Consider the following 22,256-nt stretch of genomic DNA (forward strand, 5'->3'; position numbering starts at 1 on the left):
ACGCAATTCACTCTAACACGGTGACTCCTCTTCCATCGCAGGTTCTTAATCTTTTCTTAGCCTTGCTTTTGTCCAATTTCGGTTCATCCAGTCTGTCGGCACCGACGGCCGACAACGAAACGAACAAGATCGCCGAGGCGTTCAACCGGATATCGCGGTTCTCCAACTGGATCAAGCTGAACATCGCCAACGCACTAAAGTTCGTGAAAAACAAGTTAACAAGCCAGATTGCGTCCGTGCAGCCTGCAGGTGAGCAGCACAATCATCTCAGTTGGATATGGAACGAAGGTTATTATCCACTTGTGTTTTCTACTAACTAATCATAACTACCATACTGTTAAACTCGAACCAAACCGTATTGTGCTTCCCGTTTCGTGCTCCCCCTAAAATTCCGCTCCCGAACATTCCGCACTACGTATCCCACAAACATTTGTGTACATAAACTTTGTGTACTTTGTGACCATCGGATCCTAGTAAATCGACATCCCGGGGTTAGGTCAAAAATATGCTCGCCATCGTCGTCTGACGTTGACGGGTTTATTATTTGCACACTGTTTTCACTTTATTTTCAAGTAACGAAGGGCGTTTTACTCAAGAATTTATAAAACCACATAGAAATAAGTTTTTGAGTAAAACCTCTTGACTTACTTTTAGGTAAAGTTCATTCAGCGTGAGTGCCCAAACCCAACGTAGCTACCTGTCAGTCAGTGTTTGATCCTTGGTTTGCTGTACAGTTATACCTTTTGATTTCCTTTTTGTATACCTACAACCGTGTATAACAAGAAATAGCTTAAATCCATTGAATCCCTTACGAACCAACACTTGTTAGTTGTTACTACATTAGTTAGCTAAACCAAATATTGTTTTGCATTTAAGTACAGAACAACCCACATCCACCTCCATTTTCCCCCCAATCAATCTTTCCCACCATCAACGCAACAAATCTTTTTTTGCGAAATGCTTCTTTCAAAGTGTCCAAACCGCTCTGACGGATCGTATTCATCCCGTGAAATCACACTCATGTCAACTTCCTTGCCGCGTTCCAAAACGAAAAAAAAACGTCTCAGGTTTCTAAGCAACATCCCCGCCCCCCAAAAGGAAGCAAACACAGACCAACAGTAGAAGAAATGAAGCAAAAAAAAACATGTGGATTCTACCCTTCAACCAAGTTCAAATAAACTTCAGTCATGATTGCCTTAGTTCGATTATATACTCTTTCCAGTGTTGTTTTGCATTCTTTTCGTTTCGTTTTTGAGTTATATTTTTCCTATCACTGTTCTTTCTCGCTTACGAAACTTTTCCCTTGCCTAAATTGTGTTAGAGAAATGTAGCCCTTTAACAAACACACGTACAAAAGATTCCTTTTTCCCACGTAGTGAGTGTGCTCTAATTGGTGTTATGTACCGATGTTTTCCTTTTGTTTTCGTTCCTTGTTTTTTTTTGTTTTGTTCTTAGCAGATTTTATTTGCTTTTCTTTCTAAGGGGGAAACTTGGTCACAGTTTTTCCCAGTGTTGAAACTAAACTAGTTTCTAATTTCTTCTCAACATTTGCAACGTTTTCGTTTTTTTTTTGTTTTTTTTTTGTATTTTGTTTTTGTTTCTGCTATCAAATCAATATTCCTGTCGTTTCCGATTTCCTCCGTACTTTCTAATTATAGATTGTAAAATGGTATATAGTTTAGAAATTCAGAAATCAATAATTTTGACGAACATTCACAGTAAATTACTGTTTACGTTAAATAAATAAATAAATAAATGCATCAGAGTCTACTGCGCTATCAAAAGGCCATTTTTTACTTTTTATATGAGGTAAATATAAACAATCTATTTTGCTGCGGGTAAAATTTCCAGCAGCCGTAACTCGAGCTTTCCATGAGCGAGAATGACGGACAGTGCCAGATTGCTGTCAGTCGACTTGACATTTCATGATAGATCGAATTAAAAGGAGTGTGAACCAGATTTTCGTAAAAATTGAAGCGCTGCTCAGCAAGCGCGTGTCCCATCGATGCAAATAGATCATATTTGGAAGGAGCCTAGTTTGCTGAGAAAGCAGCATTTAAAATAACTTCGCTACCAAATGATCTGATTGTTTCTTTGACCGAATTTGCAGTGTGTGATGGAGAATTATCATGCGATAAAATCAATTTGTGTTGTTTTTATGTGGTATTCTGGTCGCTTTCCCCTAAAATTCAATTTAAATTTAAATTCACTAAATTTGACTAGTTCATAGTAAATTCTTCTGATCCTACTGAACACAAAACATTGAAATATTGTCTTTCGACCATCGCGATTTGGCCGTGAAACTAATGTTGATGGTTCCCCTGGATTTACTGGAGAGGATCTAGGTATAGGATTTTCGAAATAATCCATTTTTATCGCCAGTAAACGAAACAGAAAGAACGCGGTCTGCCGTCAACCATGTTTTGGGATACGGATTCTTCGAGTTCTACCCAAAGTATCTGCAACATGTTTTCCAAACGCTTCAGCAGTGTGTTTGACGATGTAATACCTAGCCAACAACAAATTGAAGACGCGCTTAAAGATGTCTCCACTGGCATGATACCAATGAGAAGTTGTGTATTTGATGATGCAGATGTCATTGCTGACTTTAGAAAAATAAGCCTACAACCACGCCTGAACCAAACGGAATTCCTTCAATTGTTTTGATAAACTGCGCCGAAGTTCTCTGCACGCCTTTAAGAGTAATTTTCAATCTGTCTCTTACACAAGCAGTTTTCCACGAATTCTGGAAGAAATTGGTAATGTTCCCGGTACTGAAAAAGGGTAATAAATGTAATATTTCTAACTACCGTGGAGTGACCCCTTTATGTGCTGCATTTAAACTTCTTGAAATACTGGTAAACAAACAACTTTTTATTGCTGCGACATTTCTCCAGACCAACATGGATATTTTCTTGGTAGATCTACCGTTAACAATCTAGTTCAGTTCTCATCATTGTGCCTCTCCTCCATGGATTAAGGACCATGGATTAAAGCAGCATTTCGTAATGTCGACCGTATGGGTGTGTACCTTGTATGCTGGTTTGAGTCGTATCTCGTACCTGGCTAATCGCCGACTGTATATCAAATTGGGATCAACGGAATCCGACGAATTTCATAATTCCTCCGGTGTCCTACAAGGCAGCAATTTAGGACCACTGTTGTTTATCATATTCCTTATTGACGTCAGCCGTTTGTTACCGAAACGTTGCAAACTTTTATATGCTTAGGATCTCAAAATCTTCTGGACTATCAGTGCTCCCACTGACTGTCAGTTGTTGCAAAAAGCCATCGACAAGTTTTACGACTGGTGCCAACACAATCTCATGATTATCATCGTGGCGAAATGCTCTGTAATCACGTTGACAAGGATAAAGAACCCAATCCAATGGAGACATATAATAGGAAACTAAGAAATGGAGAGATCAAATGTTTTACGTGACCTTAGGGTTTAGATAGACTCAGAAATAAGCTTCCGGGAGCATTATAGTCATATCATCGTTAAATCTCGACACACCTATGGTTCATTTTCCGTATCTCATTTGAATTCCGCGACCCATACTGTCTGTGCGATACTTCAGCTTAGTTCGATCTGTGAACCAAATGAACGTTCACTTGGCTACCAACGGGGTAGCAGCATTGTAGCACCGTCGATACAAAAGATACAGCCTAACTTCATTCAGCAAAAGTATAGATAATAACTGGCTCTACAAATATCCCATACATAACTTTTACAAATTGTGCTTGGCTGAGACAGTACTGTGAAATGAATGTAATTTGAATCAAAATGATCGTGCCATCCCTGCTCACTACCCACCTCTCATTACTTAATTCTTATTGCACACACTTCACATTACTCGCTTCTCATTGGTCTCTTCTCACTACCCGTATCTTACGTCTAACGACGAGCTAGTACCGAATGGACGAAAAACAAATGGCCGAATAACAAATAGCTGAAATCCAAATGGCCGAATTTCAACAACTATCACAGAAGGCCGAAATAATGTTTGGCCGTATCACATAAGGTCGAACCCCTATTTGACCGAATCACGAAAGGCCGGACCCCTATTTGGCCAAATCACGGAAGGCCGAGCCACTACTTGGCTGATTCTCGAAAAGTTCAACATGCAAAGACAAATTTTCTCGGAATGCCTAAATAACTATCCAATGAAAAAATGAATTGGAAAGCAGTTAACACATAACTTTAATCGAATAAAAAACAAAATAAACAACACAATTTTTTGCTACGAAAGCGCTGGCTACTGCAGCTCCTCCCCTCGGCAGAAACTACTTCTATTTAGGTGTTCATATGTTCATAGGTGTGCATATTCATAGGTTTACTGACTAGTAGGGATTAAGCTTTAGTCGAGTCCGAACGAGCGGCAGCGAGTAAGGACAGCATATACCCAACATTTGTGCAGGTTGAAGGTCGGCTATTGGTGATTCTGCCATTGGATCTATTATGCCATTTGTTATTTCGGCCTTTTGTGTTTCGGCCATTCGTGATGTGGCCATTAGATTATCCCCAATGACTCACTTGTTACTGTTTAATTCTTACTGCCAAAACCGCACTTGTGTGGTCTAATTTTCTCATACTCGCGTTCTCGTTTCAACGAACACACTTGCAAGAGTATTCTCTTTTTAACTCTCATATGTATTTTTCCATGTACTACGACAAATTTTTGCGAATATAAATCAGCTATCAATCACGGTCATCGTTTCCGCTGATTCAGTGCTCATTCCCCACACATTGAGGCTAGTTACCTCCGGGTTTGGCAGGTTCGGGATAATGTTGTAGAATCGCATAAATCGGATTGCAAAACTTACACTTGCATGAGATAGGGCTTTGCGGAAAGGAATAATCACAACTCGAGTATGAAAATTACTATAGCGGTATTGTTACTGTACTGTAGAAATAATCATCTGTAGTTCAAGGTCCAAGTAAAAATTAGAGTTGAATATCACTCTTAATACGGTTTTCATGGCCAACTTTGGTCACCAAAACCGTAATGAGCTAGGGTACGCCAAATTAAAGAATAATGCGGACCTAGGAAAAAAGTTGGGTTCGAATTCCCCAGCAAACCAGATATCGTATATTCATGTCGAGATTTAATCTTATATGAATGGATATCACATCGGACTCGTATAAATGTACATATGTTGTAAGCACATTGTGTAAATTTCATCGTATGTAATGCACACGATGATTGATATACGAATTAATAGTAAAAATCGTAAATAGGTCGAAAGTTAATCGGGTTATGCTAAGCGAATATCGCGTATGACGATTTCTTAGATTTAGTTATCAACAATGGCTATCATGAAGATGTAATCATATTTAATTACAGTTTTCATCGGATTATGTTTTGCAAAATGTCTTATATGACATCGTTTTAGATTTATATACAAGCAGTGATAATCATGAGATTCTAGGTGCATTAAAATATCATTTGCATCAAAACACGTTCAAATCTGTTATTATTTCTTTACAATAAAAACAACAAAATAGAGAGATTTCAAGGATACGTTCTTAATGCAGATTTGTCAACCAAAAAAATTAACGGCTTCTTCGCTTTTATTTTAACTTTAAATAACTATTTATTTCTTTTGATTATACTTATTTTGATTGTGGCGGAATATTCAAAAAACTATTACCTGGTTTGAAAAACTTTTACAATTACCTTGTTAACTATTTTAAAAATGTTAATAATTCAAATAAGCCCGCCTAAATATTAAGCAGCAAGCATATAATGTTTAAGACATATTGACAAGACAATAAAAGCTCTGTTTGAAGAAGCACTCTTTGAGGAGTTTGATTGTTTTTTGGCGTATTAAAACCACGTAACGTAACGTTTTAAAAATTAAAAATGTTAAAAATAGAAACACTTAACTTTTTAGATATTTCTCTGATAGGAAAGTGAACGAACGGAAATCTTAAAATTTACCAAGGAGAGTATTTCTCAGAACTGGGCAAGTCTAGATTATGATACATTCCGCTAATCTAAATGCCTTAATATCAGTGCATCTTATGGCTTTTCAGAAGAAATACAAATGTTAAGTAGAATTGGAAAAAGACATTCAGCATTAAACTGGTACAGTAAAAAATAATGGCTTATTGTTGTAAGCAATTTTGAGCTGTCCTATAGCATCTAAATGTTCAGCATTCTATTTTAATAACTTTTAATTTCTTTTTAAGAGCTTCTGAAATAACAGACTATATTTTTGTACTTGAGCTTTAATAATATTATCTCCATGTAATCAAATATGAATATGCATATAACGTATTCTAATGTATATTTAGAACAATCTGTACCACGGAATGCTAACAAAGGTACTGCATATCATTCCATGAAGTCAACATTATCATTAAAATTAACGATCGAATGCAAACTTATTTACGACACAGAAATTCAGTCACAATTGACACAAACTCGTATGTCGGATGAGAATAAATCAAATCCGTACTTACATGTTCAATGCATCAGATAAGATCTCATTGCTTACATGTACGATGATTTCGGTTTAAGATGTGCAAAAATATCATTGAGGTACCGATGTACCAGTAGCTTAAAGGTAATGAACAAATACTGCGGTGCGGGTGATTCTTGGTTCTAAACCAGGTGAGTACAACTTGTTTTAAATGATATAGACAAAAAAGTTAGGTATTGTGACAGGTCGGTAATATCTGGAAGCTTATGAAAAAAACCTTTTACTTTTTTGTCTCATTAACTTTCAGGGCGAATATTTGGCTATAAATAGCCTGCTCTGTATGCAATTTTTGACACTTGCCATTTACCACATGGTGGAAAGGCGAAGGGTAAAGTAGAAATATTATCGTAACTCTGTCGAAATGCAATCCAGTCAATCGGCTCAGTCGTATAAACTGTTTTGTTTTGTCGTCATTTCAATTATTCTGAAGAACGAAATCATGTATATCGCCTCCACTTTTGCATGTATATGCCGTTTCTGCGCATGATATATGATTTGATAGACCTTATATGCTGACGTTTATCTCATTTAGAATTAAGTTATACAGACCAAAATGTTTGCTGGGTCGGTCCTGATCCAACCCGCGGATCTCCTAGCTTGGTAAAAAGTAACGACCTAGGAAACTAGGAAATGCTGCTTTAATCATCATCCCTTTATCTAATTCTGCACTCTTTTCAAATTTTCCAACACAAACAACCACAAATGAATCAATAGGAAGACAAATCTCGGACCACCAGTGGTTATCAACTTATAAAAACTCGACCCATGGAATAAATTTCATCTTCCATTCCCCTGACCTTTATGCACCGTCGCAATGTTAAGATAGTTCTACAAAGTAAATTAAGCGCAGCAAGATGTGGGCATACGCGGTAGTCGACAAAAGCTCTAGAGCATAGAGTCGCACCCGCTTCCCAACCCTCGAAACTAAACAGCTAGTGCACAGTATTTATAACAAGAATCCGTTGCCAAACCTAAAAAATCTACCGCTATCATCGCCACGCTGTGCCCTGCCTGCGCAGACATATGTTCGCAACTGCGTAATACGGTCGAATGACCAGTCATGTCAACGCTAAGAAGTCGAAGTCCTTCTGAATTAATGAAATTTACTAAAATTTTTAATATTTTGCTCCTACCTTTCTTCAGCGGTTCACTTTGCGTCTTCTCACCTTGAATATACTTGCTTATCGAGATGACTTTATACATTCTAGAACACTTCGATCATCGTTGAGTAAACTCACTTCTTTGGGTTGATTATTTTTCAGAATTTAGTAGATGGCTGACGTTCACCTTCTGTCTGTGAAAATAAAAGAAAATTAGGTTTAGCAGCAAGTAAAAACAAATTTGGATATTTCATTAAAAATACTTAACCCCTATCTACAAACTCTGAACAGTACAAAAACTATAATTTGGCAAAGCTGTTCTACTTCTGTATTAGCTTTTTTTAAATTTAATATAAAAAAATTCCGAAAAGGTCAAATAACAACAATAGGTAAAGCTAAATCAGGTATTAGAAGACCAAATTTAAAATGGCAAAACAAAAAATGGTTGGTATTCGAATTAGTTTCGATCATAATTCAGAACGCCATTTTCAAAGCTGATGCCAATAGAATAATCCAATGCTGATGCCAATAGAATAATCAAAATGTCGATTATTATACTTACTACATACAAAAATTTCATTATAAATATTCTGGCTGGTGTATGGCTCTCTACAAAAAAAACTACAACTAAAATTACAAAAAATATGGCGACAGTAGACTTTGATAAGCGTACAGACTCAGTAAGTAATTTGTAAAATAAATCAAAACCATAAATCAATCATGAATAAAGCGAACCTGGCCTTCTGAATTGTTCGTCAAAATTATTTTTTTCTTTTAGGACGTAAAGTCATCCGTGCAAGTGTGCAAGTAAAACAGCAAATAGCTAGTAATCATCTAGAAACCTAATTGTAAGCTACTTACTGATTGACGGATTATTTTACGACCATTATATTATTGCAATCTGTAGAATGTCATCAGAGATCAAACATATTTCCATGATTTTTCACTCAAAGGAAATCATTGTGATGTGTTCGATCGAATATAATCAAAATAAAATCCTGCTCTACAAAAACTGTTCCTATAGAATACCGGACCTCCCCCTATTTCCGTTATTGGGCAAAAAAACAATATCTCCTTCGTTGTAGAGTTGTGTATAACATAAGTGTGTGTGTTTTATATGTGACACGTAACGAGTCGATAAAAAAAATCTGTATCGCATATTAGAGAATTCAATGTTTTTGAATTATTATTGGTTGGCTTCGGTGTGTACATTTTTGTAATGAAAACTGTCTTCCTTTGGTACCTGCTACTAACCTACGTGGTAATCGATGTGTTGTCGTATTTTGTGCTGATGATATTTTCTTCCAAGTACCAGTAATTATAGAAAGACAACACACTAACTACACGCCAGACTGGTGCCTTGTTGCCAGCGATGTAATACACAATTCGAACAAGTTGATACTGAATTCGTTACCCTGTTCTTTTTTGGCTATCGTCTTTTTCTTCCAACCGTACGTCCTCCTTCACATATTAACCACGACGCAATCGGAACAAATCCCGCTTGGGTTCAAAATTTGCAATCAAAATTTCACAAATCAAAATGTTATTCCGTGATCTGGGGGACCGCACGGGAAAACACGATAGGCAAAGGGGTATGTCCATGTATATCTGCAGAGCATGGTGAAAATGAGCTGGAATTAACTCCAGATGACATACTGGCCGACGGGCTGCTGAAAAAAGGCATCAAGGAGCACAATCAGCTGGAGGTGGCCATCGGCGACGGGATGGAGTTCACGATACACGGAGACCTCAAGAACAAGGGCAAGAAAAACAAGCAGCTGATGAACAACTCCAAGGTAATTGCGTACCACGTCATCAAAACTCTTACTGTCATTCTTCACATTCCTACCATCTTTCTTTCATAACTAGAACAATTATGAACACTCTCTATTCACCTGTCATTCACTTACACTAATCGATACTCTGCTAAAATATATATCTTCACAGTACCCGAACGTAAAACAAGTGTTTTAATTCTTGAAAAATTTGTCTATTATCGTTATATCTTGATAATTAGGTGATAGGCAATTCTATTAGTAATCATCAAGATAATAAATTAGAGCACGAACTGAATCATAGAGGCATGTCCTTGCAGGACGATGATACTGCCAGTATAAAGTCCTATGGCAGTCACAAAAATCGCCCCTTCAAGGACGAAAGCCACAAAGGTAGCGCCGAAACCATGGAGGGCGAAGAGAAACGTGACGCCAGCAAGGAAGATCTAGGAATTGATGAAGGTTAGTGGTTTGCTGGCTCCACCCTTTTTCGGTGTAACCCAATTTACTGAAATGGTGTCGCTTGTTGCAGAACTAGACGACGAGTGTGAAGGCGAGGAAGGTCCTCTGGACGGTGAGCTGATCATCCATGCCGACGAGGATGAGGTGATCGAGGACGCCCCGGCAGACTGTTGTCCGGACAATTTCTACAAAAAATTTCCCGCTCTGGCCGGCGACGACGATGCACCGTTCTGGCAGGGCTGGGGCAATCTGCGACTGAAAACGTTTCAGCTCATCGAGAACAAGTACTTTGAAACGGCCGTCATTACGATGATTCTGCTCAGCAGTTTGGCTCTGGTAAGTTGGTCGGGTTGAGTTCGAAGCAATCGCAGAGCGTTACGCAAAGTTTTACACCCTGTTTTAGGCCCTGGAGGATGTGCACCTACCGCAACGACCGATCCTGCAAGATGTACTGTACTACATGGACAGGATATTTACGGTGATATTTTTTTTAGAGATGTTAATCAAGTGGTTAGCCTTAGGTTTCCGAGTGTACTTTACGAACGCTTGGTGTTGGCTCGATTTTATTATTGTCATGGTAAGTAATGTTGTAATTTGATTGAACTTTGATTGCTACTCGAGCTAACAAACATTCTAACACTTACCCATCGTCAATGTATCGATACAAAAGCCCAAAATACTTTCGAAATTATTCTTCACTTAGAAATAACATCTGCATCTAACAATTCAGATCTCGCAATTTAAACGTAAACAAACAGAACATACATCTCCAATTTCTGTATCAACTCATTTAATCGTTCATTTCAAAGTCAAATTCACACTAACTTAATATACTACCCCCCAAAAAAGAATCACACTAACTAGCTAATACTAGCCTAGAGCAAGTTTTGAAACTTCTGAAAATTTCTCTAAATAAAAAAAGCCCACTAAAGTGAATTGCAGCACATTCGATCGGTATCGTTGTTTTTGATTCGTTTTTTTTTTTGTTTCGAAGTTGCATTCCTGCAACACCTTTGGGTGCAGTTTGAGTTAGCAAGGTTTGTGGTGAAGGATTTGAAACTATAATAATGGAAGGGTTCTTTCAATAGAAAATGAAAGTCACGCGAAGTGAAATGCATATTGCATTGCATGCTTTGCATGCATAACAAAGAAATAATCAGATTTGTAGTCTCAAGGCAACCGGCTACCGTGAAACGCAACTATTAGCTTAGCTATACCATAAATTCGTTGATTATTTCGGCGAGGCACAAAGGCAAACGATGCCGATCTTGAGGAACAAAAACACCCAGAATTTGCTCACTACAGAGTCATCTTTTAGCAAAACTTTGACATCAAAGGAAAACGATACAAGGTCCCCTTAATATGAAATGTGGCCCTTCTGTCAGTTGGTTCAACTAGAGTGCCTATAAGCAGAATGACGATTTGTCGTCCTAAATATATGCAAAGTTTATTTTCTCTCTTTTTTCTATAAATACGTTTTGTATGCCGTCTGCTCGATTGGAATGGCACTGACAGATAATCGTAATTCCAATTTTGGCAGAGATTTTAATATTGCTCTGTTTTTCAACGGTGTAGCAACATGCGACCGAGCATTGTCATGATGAAAAATTGCAGCTTAAATATCCGTTTTCAATTTTTCCATCAATGCCGACTTTAAGCAGATAAATAATTTAACTGTTTTTAGTAGCATACAATGAAATGGCTCTTTCTGATCCCATGACTTACAGAGAATTCTTGGATCCGCGTGGGGATATCTGCAAACCTTGCAATCTCTGCTACCAATTATTTTTTTATTTTTTATTAGTATTAAAAGTGTGTTATTATTATTTGTTACCATTTTTTTATGTATAAAAACAGTAACAAAACAAAATTAAACCTTTCGTTATCCAAAATCCCGCACCCGTCTAGCTGTCGCTAATAAACCTGTTCGCAATCTGGGTCGGTGCGGCGGACATTCCAGCATTCCGCTCGATGCGTACCCTGCGAGCGCTGCGCCCACTGCGTGCCGTTTCTCGCTGGGAGGGTATGAGAGTAAGTAACCGAACACAGAGAGGACCACAAAAAACCGTCATCGTTGTCCTCCTTCATCGTCCTCGTCGCGTGTGTCGTGTGTGGCCTCTAATGATGTAGTCTTTCGACGTTGTCGTACTTTGTACCCACACACACACACATACACAGACTAACTTTTGTAGAGCGTTGACTTGTCCACAATAGTTGCGTTGTTTCCAACAATGAAGTCCCTTTTTCTAATAACAGACTTTTAGAATATTCTATATCGTTAGTATGTATTTAGCATTGAACCTACAGTTTCTACTTGGGTGTGTGTGTGAGTGTGCGTACGAACGCTACTGTAAGTGTGTGGCCCACCATGATACTGTTTACAAGTTGTTCCTGTTGCTGAACTATTTTCCTGATAATTTCCAATTGTTGTGTTTTTTTTTGTTTGAAAATCTATTAGTTTGTACAAATCTTTGCATTGTGTAACTGGTTGTAATGCCAACAATTGAATCCCTTTGCCTGTCCGCCTACCTCAGGACAAAGTGCCATTACTTTTACATGCCGAACATGAACTATAGAACTATGTTGTAACAGCCGTCGTGGTTTTTAATTGTATATAGTAATCATATATATCTGCTTTTCTCTGTCAGCTGTTGTCCAACATAGCTCTATAGCGTTCCAAATACGTGAGAAGTTTCAAAAATTTTATTGTATATACTAAAATGGTGCTTTGTCAAAATTAAGCTCGATCAGTTGCCTTTCAACTTTGAACATGATCTGACAATTTTCTAATCACTTTTAAAATATGGAAAGTCATATTTAAAATTAGGTTTGAATTTTTGTGTAGTTCTTTAACCATTTCCAGTAATTTGACGTCATCAGTCGTCAAACAATAAACAAAAATGTTTTAGTCAACTGTTATAAATTACGAAAGTTTATTACAGGAAAGTCAATTGACGCTAGAAAACAAATCGGAAAATTTTGGGGTGGTATTTCATTCATTCATCCACTGAGCAGACCGTTCAGATCGAATCAGACCACGCCTATCAACTCACTCTTCGCCCTTAACAGACCCAAAACCCGAACACAACCACACGCAAACTGACACCTACCTCTCTCATGCCCATATCCAAACGAAACTCGTACCATCTTTGCTCGACCTAAGCAACAAAAAATCAGAAAAAAAACAACCACGGTATTTTCGTCCTTTCTCTACATCTCATCTATCTCTCACTCTCTGTTCTGCGCCGTTGCTGCCAATCTAGGTGTCCTTAATCAACTTCGTTGCTTCACTCTGTGGGGCAGGTGGTATTCAAGCATTCAAGACAATGCGAACACTCAGAGCACTGAGACCTCTACGTGCCATGTCCCGAATGCAGGGAATGAGGGTACGTAGCCTTGCCTCTTAATCCTATTTCAACTTGCCTTTTCAATCCAATCAGATTTTATAACAATTCGTATCCGGCTTCTTCAGTTCAATCTGTTCAGTTTCTGAATTCATTTTTTTGCAGTAGTTTTCGACCAGTAGAGATCAAAACCTCCCTTTAAACCCATGTAGTAGCGCTCATCAAGTAAACCAAATTTGAATTTAAAATATATAAAAATCAAACATTATCATTGAATGATTAGATTATTCTACCAAAAACAGGCTTTATTTGATCATCCCTTTTTGATGCAATTCTAGTTCCTTCACAATCCACACTATTCTCTATTTCTTCTGATTACTAATTTCTAATTTTTCATCTTAGTAGATTAGACTGCTAATTTTACTCAACATTAACCTATGAAAAGCGATTAACAGCTTACCTTAGACTAGATACGATCGCTTTAGTTGATCGAAAAATTATAGGAGAGTAAGAGCATGCATCCTTAATCTCACCAGTAACTCTAAATACCTTCAAGCTTTAGGCTCAAGCGAACCGAACGTCACTGTCCCGGACTTGAAGCGTGACACTGACTGGTATGATGCGAAATTGGCGATGCTTACCTACATCTGTCTCTATTCTAGCAGACCCCACCATCCTTTCTCCCTGTCAGCCCCTTTCTGCACCCCCTTTCAATAAGCACAACGCAAACGAAACGATCACACGCTTAGGCTTAGGCAAATTAGAAACTAGGAAGTTGAAAAAAAACTAGTGTAATAGCCTTAAAAATGTGACCATTTGTTCAATTTTTAACCAGACAACGATCTTCTTCGTTTTATAAATGTGAACTTTGAATACCAATGAAGTGTGGAAAGTTCGAGGTCGTCTTGAAAACTTTTACTGAAAGGCTGAACTTCTTCCCATAATCTAATGATCCATTCAGACATTAAAGAACTATTATTCAAAGTAATAGTATTTTCTAAAAATATGAGACATTGCTGGACCGAATTGAAAGATGTCCATATTTTTTACGTGACTTGGGTCTTCAAAATAAATTTCAATGTTCCACTGAAGGAGGTAAGTACCAACATTTAATGTCAGTGGACACGTTTTTTTTTATTGAGGAACTGTCAGTTTTTACGTGGATGATTATGAAATGTATCTGAATCCACTTTGGAGAAAGTTTTACGCTTTTACACATGTTCTGGCTTTTCGGTCCGGAATCTCCCGACAATTCTCGGTGGTGATATCACACTAACAAACCGCTTTCATGTACATACTAGGTTTAATGCGCTTTAGCTTTTTGTCGAATTTTGGAAGCATTTTCATACGCCTAACAGTTGATTTTTCTTTCGAACCCATACCGCTTCTTCATCCTGTAGAAAATTGCATCCCATATGCGACTACTGCCGTTCAGTTTCAGTCATCTTTCATCTAATCACTCTTAGCCTTCGTTGTAGTGTTGCATCACGTTTGAGAATAACAATTAGCCAATCATCAATCGATCCCCGTGTGTGTATTTCGATCGTCCGTACAACATCCTCTGCTCACATTCTAACCGCGAACCTTCACTTTCACAATCCGATCTCACCTCAGGTCGTCGTCAATGCATTGGTACAGGCTATACCGTCCATCTTCAACGTGTTATTGGTTTGTTTGATATTCTGGTTGATTTTCGCCATTATGGGTGTGCAGCTGTTTGCTGGCAAGTACTATAAGGTAAGGGTTCCTGTCTAGACCTCCCCCTCTGCCCGGCTGGTGCGAGAAGGGAAGATCCGTACGGACCAATCCATCGTAGTACTAGTCACCCCTCAGTCCTAGAGTTCCCAGGCGCTTCCCCTCTCCTACAAATCGCGACTCTGCGGATTTGACTCCCGCGAGCCGGTTGTGGGTTATGGGGAGCGTCCCTATGTGTGTCGTCCTAGTCTGCGTGTCAAAATTTTATTCATCCATTCTAATCACCTCTCAATCAGTGCGTCGACATGAACAAAACAACGCTGTCGCACGAGATCATCCCGGATAAAGCCGCATGCATAGCGGAGAACTATACGTGGGAGAATTCACCGATGAACTTTGATCACGTGGGGAAGGCGTATCTGTGTCTGTTTCAGGTTGCTACGTTCAAGGGCTGGATTCAGATCATGAACGATGCGATTGACTCGCGGGAGGTCAGTGCAACATGCAAGGAGTTAGTTTCTTGCCCACAAAACTAACGGTTCGGCATTTCATCTTTTAGGTCGGAAAGCAACCAATTCGCGAGACCAATATCTACATGTACCTATACTTCGTGTTCTTCATCATCTTCGGATCATTCTTCACCCTGAACCTGTTCATCGGTGTCATCATCGACAACTTCAACGAGCAGAAAAAGAAGGCTGGTGGCTCACTGGAGATGTTCATGACAGAGGACCAGAAAAAGTACTACAATGCGATGAAAAAGATGGGCTCTAAGAAGCCACTGAAAGCTATTCCACGGCCTAGGGTATGTAAAACGTCAATAAATTCGCGATTCAGATCCCAAAAATAACATTCTTCCCCCATTTTATAGTGGAGACCACAAGCAATAGTATTCGAGATAGTCACCAATAAAAAGTTCGACATGATCATCATGTTGTTCATCGGGTTCAACATGCTAACGATGACGCTCGATCACTACAAGCAAACGGATACGTTCAGTGCGGTGCTGGACTACCTCAACATGATCTTCATCTGCATCTTCAGCAGTGAGTGTCTGATGAAGATATTCGCCCTGCGCTACCATTACTTCATTGAACCGTGGAACCTGTTCGATTTCGTTGTCGTCATTCTGTCCATCTTAGGTAAGTATACGTGGTCTAGCGGAAAAAGCTGAAGAAAGTTCGGTAAGAATTAGTACGATCGAACAATGACGATAATTTCCGACATGATTTTCTACCACATTAATTTGTTCAACGGTAAAACCTCTACCGAACCGCAGCTGCTTGCATCACTTTCACAAGAGGCAGAGCCCATTTTGCACGGAAAATCCGTGCTTACACTCCGGATAGTCGGAGACGACTGACTGAAAGACTGCTCGTTCGAAGCTGACTACTCCTTCTTCCAAAACTAACAGATTCGAGGACGCTGCAACATATAGTCTTCATAATACGATCACTAATATTAGTTTTCGAACAAATCCTGTATGATTCTCAAACATTTATAGTCTTAGTAATTTTGTTATACCAACTTGCATTGAATGATCACTAGCAACGTGTGATGACCACTATTTTATCTGGGGCAAATGAAAAGCCCGCGAGAAGTACGTGTATTGCATGCTTTATACTTACTTACTTGTTGATCTATACCCGCTAGTCCAGCAGAACAAAGGGATCAAATCAGAGATCTCCACTGTCGACGGTTATCCGCCATGAATTTCGCTTGTCGACAGGACAGGTTCTCGTCTCCGGGTCTGCTTCATTGTCTTTGGAGATTCCAAGAGAACACTGAAATGAGAGAATGGATAAATCACTCATTTTGAACCAGGTGGGACTCAAGGCTTCGAATCAGTTACCTGAAATCTTGTCAAGTATCTATAATCGAATTGAATGAAAACGGGCAACAACAAAAATACCGTCAAGCGGCGACAAACCTTATCGTAGCATCACGCAATCGATCCGTGCTGCATCATGAAAGCAACCGACAAATTGCCTAAATGTTGAAGTCGAAATTTTTAGTTGGAAATACTTCGAGTAACATCGAAAATTCGGGACTTAGTATATAGAGTGAACTAATTTGAGGACCAGATGACGGCAGGCACAAATCTACCACACGATTGTGAGGAACGTGCTGCTCGACCCACAATCAGTGCTCGAAAAAATTGACATCCCTGCATGAAGGCGAATATAAAATGCATTCAACGCAGACAGTTTTACCCCTGGTAGTATTCTCTTATCTGTTAGCTCATGGACATGACTACTGAGCTGCTGACAGTGTTTATCTTTCTCAGTTTTCTACCCTTCAAGAATGAATTGTAAAGCGGAATGATTGCTCGTCGAACCTGGCAGTGATTTTTCGTGCTATTGACTGATATTTTAGGTCTCAAAGTTTAATTTTTTAAACTTCCTACTTTTTAAAATCAACCAAAACCTGGTTGAAGGAAATTACTTAAAACTTCGGAGTAATGTTTACGTTTATTATAGTTTCGTTCGCCATTGTCGGCAGTTTAAAATGTATGAATGGTTCCCATTTGATTTCATTCACTATTGTCTAAAATGAATGAATGTAGAGAACAACACGAACACGAACGCAAGTGATTTGCTCGAATCGTTGATTTCAGGTTGGCAATGCTAAGTTCATTTCAAATGTACTAGAAACAGCCGAGAGTGAGTAGTATATTGCACCAATTCAGGTGTTTTGCATAAATTGAATATGACATTTCTAGGCACTGGTTACAGTACTCTTGGTACCGCCATTGAGCATTGTATGGCTACCAAGATATTGAAAATTTTTCACCTGCTCAACCTGTTTCCCCCCTACTGTGAAGTTGGCGGGATCGCCAATGTTTACTACCAATGTTTACTACCATAGACTTAGTCGTTACTATATTGACTGTGAAGCATTCTGTCTGAGAACGCTTGAAGAGGTTATCTAGCTAATCCTGCAAGACAAGATTGTCAGTTAGGTTCAGGTTATTTAGCTGCTCCATCGTTAGAGGATTCCAGGACAACCCTTGATTTGGTTTACAACAGCTCCAATTAGGATCTCATCCATTACGATGAGAAAAAGTAGCGGTGATAATATACAGCTCAGTTTCACATTAACAGTGACCCCACTTTTAGGTCTACCCAAACGCCGTTGTACATCACTTTGTACGAGAACGCCTCGTACTGAGCTTCCACGTGATGGACTAGCTCCTCTACGCCTGAAGGGCCAAACAAAATGCTGCGTCAACGCATCTGTCAACGTCAATTTGACCGTTAGCCCATAGGAAAACTGTTAGAATAACGGGTTGACGCAGTTTTCTGTTTGACCCATTAGTGAGCTACAAATGTTCTCGTGTTGAGTCAATCAAACGCTTTCAGTCAACGAACACCAGCTGAAGAGAGTCCTGGAAATCGTTGAATATGATGCGGTGCATGTTTCGCATGATCGGCCATTACGGAAACCAGTCTGGCGCCGCCGGACAGTAGCGTTAATCTTCTCCTGGATCCGGTATCCTAACCGCACGAATTACATATTCCATCTGCTATTCTGACGCTTGATGGGGTAAAGTCATCAAGGCTGTATCAGCCTAATATAGCCTAAATGTTAGAGTTGAGAAATTTAATTTAAGCATAAACTGGCATCACTTATTTCCATTGATTGAATCATACACTGCCTTAAAGTTTACAAACAGGCGATGTGCCTGCAAGTTGAACTCTTGAAAATTATTAAGGATAAGTCCCAAAAAAATATTTCGTCACATGTGGAGCGTATGATCTTAATCAATAGAACTGGAGACGGGAGATAATTTTATTTGTAAACGTGACAAGAGTTATATGGCTCGATAATTATTGCAATCGAAGCAGTAGCCCTTCTGGTAAATTAATACTTCACAATTCTTCGACTATTTTTTGAACTCGTCCAAGATTGGAGGATCCACAACCTGTCCGTCATCCTTAATGTCACTTGTCATTGGCCGTGTCGTGCCTAAAAAACGAGAGCACGTTGCCACAACTAACGTTTCTTTCGGCAACTCCTTCAGCTTGCAATCGCTGAATGGGAAACCGTATTTTCCTCGAAAGCCTTGGCTTACATACTTTGAGGAGCGGGCCGCGGTTCTTGCATATCACGAGATAGTAAACGGTGTCGACGTGTGGTCCCCAGAAAGACCGCAGCTCGTCCATTTTGTTCGCCACAGAACGCCTGTTTACGCCTGGGTTTTCACTCCAATAATTTTTAATGTCTTCACGTTCCGCTTAACGATGGACCAATATTTCTCGATCGGACCGGACACTGACCAGCTGAGAGGGTTTATGTCATTGGCCGTCCGGCGGCATGCCACTCCATGCACTTTTATCTTTAATGGTAGGATACCAAATTTAACCAAAATAGCACGGAACAATTGTGTTGCATCGGGAAAGATAGCAGTTGTTTTTCCTGATCTATAGTTCCGATTGCAATGAAAATGATCTATTCAAGCCTATATCTGTGGCTTCAAATCAGGTATTTCTTAGCGCATTTTGACAGTTTCATATGACTGTAAACGTCTGTCACCTTCCCCTTTGCCTCTTCTGGTTGCCTTTCCGCAAGAAGGTGTTTGACGTTTCTTGTGATGTAGGTATCATGACCCATCCCAGGCAATCGAACTTTATCGTTTTTAAACTCGGATATAGTCAAAGCAAAGCCTAGGTGCTACATTCCGTTATCCAAACTTGACCTTCTGTTTTTATACGACAGACTTCGCAGCCAGCTGTTAGAGTGCAGGACAATTGCAGGGCCAGTTGCTACGATCTTATTAACTCTAACAGCCTCTCCCAGTTCGAGATTCGAACATACGACGACTGGCTTATTAGACCAGCGTCATACCTCGAAGCCAACTGGGAGGCGATCGGATATAGACACTCTCATCTATTCTCCGACATCTTGGACGGAGAAGATAGGATTGCGCTTGAAAGCGCTGGCCACACTTTTTGTCGTCGCTGCGGCCTCTGGCATTCGATTTCTCCGATCTGGCTTCTTATTAGCTGGCTTTCTGATTTTTGACAAACTCTACCCGAACACTTCTATTCGGCATGGCGACAGTTGATGTAGCCACAATTTTAAGTATTTCGCTAACTTCACGTGCGAGTAGTTTTGCTATGCATGAGCAAAACTTTAAATCGACTACATTTTGATTGTAACATTCTTTACCTTTTTCCAACAATCTGTTGAATTTATGAAAAGTAGAGCTTAGAAATCAAATTAATATAAACTTACCCTAGTGACAATTTGGTTTTATTACACTCTTATGATGGCATTTAAAACCAAAAATGGTCATGAAAACCACCATAAGAGTACAATAAAACTCACATTGCTGCTTGAGTAATCAATTCATACTTTTACTGCTTGAGAATTACACTGTTTCTGTCAAAATTAGAAAAATACCTGAGATTTATTTGACGATTCTAAGAAAAACTTATAATCCAGCGTGCTTGGATTTCTATTCTTTTACTTCTCGAAAACAAGTGACAGAACAGCGACATTGTTCAACTCATCATCGTTTCGAATTCTCATCTCATTCTTTTTCTTTCGGCTTTCACCAGGTCTCGTACTGAGCGATCTCATCGAGAAGTACTTCGTGTCGCCCACGTTGCTCCGTGTCGTTCGTGTGGCCAAGGTCGGCCGTGTGCTGCGTCTCGTCAAGGGTGCCAAGGGTATCCGAACGTTGCTGTTCGCTCTGGCCATGTCCCTGCCGGCGCTGTTCAATATCTGTCTGCTGCTGTTTTTGGTGATGTTCATCTTTGCCATCTTCGGGATGTCCTTCTTCATGCACGTTAAGGACAAGAGCGGCCTGGACGATGTGTACAACTTCAAGACGTTCGGACAGAGCATGATTCTGCTGTTTCAGGTGAGTGGGAATGTACTTTGCGCTTGAAAGATGCGATAATATTGTGGATCTATTGTGCAGATGTCCACTTCGGCTGGATGGGATGGCGTGCTGGACGGAATCATCAACGAAGATGAGTGCCTACCGCCGGACAACGACAAGGGCTACCCGGGAAATTGTGGCTCGTCTACGATCGGAATCACGTACCTACTAGCGTACCTCGTTATTAGTTTTTTGATCGTCATCAACATGTACATCGCTGTTATCCTCGAAAATTACTCGCAAGCTACGGAGGACGTACAAGAAGGATTGACAGATGACGATTACGATATGTACTATGAAATTTGGCAGCAGTTCGATCCGGACGGTACGCAGTACGTGCGGTACGATCAATTGTCGGATTTCTTGGATGTGCTCGAGCCACCGTTACAGATTCACAAACCGAATCGTTACAAAATCATCTCGATGGATATCCCGATTTGTCGAGGCGATATGATGTTTTGCGTGGACATCCTGGATGCGCTAACAAAGGATTTCTTCGCCCGAAAAGGCAATCCCATCGAGGAATCAGCCGAACTGGGTGAGGTGCAGCAGCGTCCGGATGAAGTAGGTTATGAACCTGTATCATCCACCCTCTGGCGACAGCGGGAAGAATATTGCGCCAGAGTAATTCAGCACGCATGGCGGAAGCACAAAGAACGCCAAGGAGGTGGTGCCGGGGACGACACCGACGCCGACGTTTGTGATAATGACGGCGGCGACGGTGGTGGTGGTGATGGAGGTAGCGTTGGTGGTGGTATTGGTAGCGGGCGACTTGGTAGTGGTAGTATAGGTGGTGGTGTTAGTAGTCCCGGTGGTGGTGGAGGAACAACGCCCGGCTCTAGCGGTGGAGGCGGTAGTGGTTCTCAGGCTAACATAGGAATAGTGGAGCACAATCTATCACCGAAAGAATCGCCCGATGGCAATAATGATCCTCAAGGTCGTCAAACGGCCGTCCTAGTAGAAAGTGATGGATTTGTAACTAAAAACGGTCATCGAGTCGTGATACACTCACGATCGCCAAGTATAACTTCACGATCGGCGGATGTCTGAGCCAGGCCTCGCCCCCCTCTCTCTGATTCAGATTCAGAAGCACGACAGAAATAATATTTAAGAGAACTAGAGTACTAAAAAGCAAAACCAACAAAAAAAGAATATTCAATAAAGAAAGGGAAAGCCGACTGCCATATAATAAATTTAATTATTTAAAGAAAAAACTTTAATCGCATAGGAGAACAAAACAAAACCGTGAACGAAACGACTCACATGTAAAAGCGATCAAATCCTGAAGCGCATAAAAAGACTACCATTGCAATTTCATGGGAACTAAAATCATGGAAATGGCTGAAGGTTAGAAAAAATGATCACTGCGGTATCTAGCGACGCGGACAAACTCAACTGGGATAGAGCAAAAAACCAATCCAGCAGAACAGGAAAAACGAGAAAAACAATACAAAATGACCGAATATCAAAGGAAGAAAAGCACAGTCTAAAAACGTCCCTT

At 39.8% G+C, this 22,256-nt stretch overlaps 1 protein-coding gene across 1 annotated transcript in view; it reads left to right on the top strand.

The window, feature by feature from the left end:
• Positions 1 to 21,805, top strand: part of LOC128737959 (sodium channel protein para) — an 89,558-nt gene extending 67,753 nt beyond the window's left edge. The window contains exons 22-33 of the mRNA XM_053832748.1: positions 42 to 249; positions 9,204 to 9,385; positions 9,607 to 9,826; positions 9,897 to 10,162; positions 10,230 to 10,403; positions 13,090 to 13,212; positions 14,785 to 14,907; positions 15,162 to 15,356; positions 15,425 to 15,670; positions 15,737 to 16,007; positions 20,430 to 20,734; positions 20,795 to 21,805. Coding sequence (XP_053688723.1) covers positions 42 to 249; positions 9,204 to 9,385; positions 9,607 to 9,826; positions 9,897 to 10,162; positions 10,230 to 10,403; positions 13,090 to 13,212; positions 14,785 to 14,907; positions 15,162 to 15,356; positions 15,425 to 15,670; positions 15,737 to 16,007; positions 20,430 to 20,734; positions 20,795 to 21,805 — 3,324 coding nt within the window. The remainder of the gene's footprint in view (positions 1 to 41; positions 250 to 9,203; positions 9,386 to 9,606; positions 9,827 to 9,896; positions 10,163 to 10,229; positions 10,404 to 13,089; positions 13,213 to 14,784; positions 14,908 to 15,161; positions 15,357 to 15,424; positions 15,671 to 15,736; positions 16,008 to 20,429; positions 20,735 to 20,794) is intronic.
• The last annotated feature ends 451 nt before the right edge of the window (positions 21,806 to 22,256 follow it).

Source organism: Sabethes cyaneus, chromosome 2 (genome assembly GCF_943734655.1).
Source record: "Sabethes cyaneus chromosome 2, idSabCyanKW18_F2, whole genome shotgun sequence".
Taxonomy (NCBI): domain Eukaryota; kingdom Metazoa; phylum Arthropoda; class Insecta; order Diptera; family Culicidae; genus Sabethes; species Sabethes cyaneus.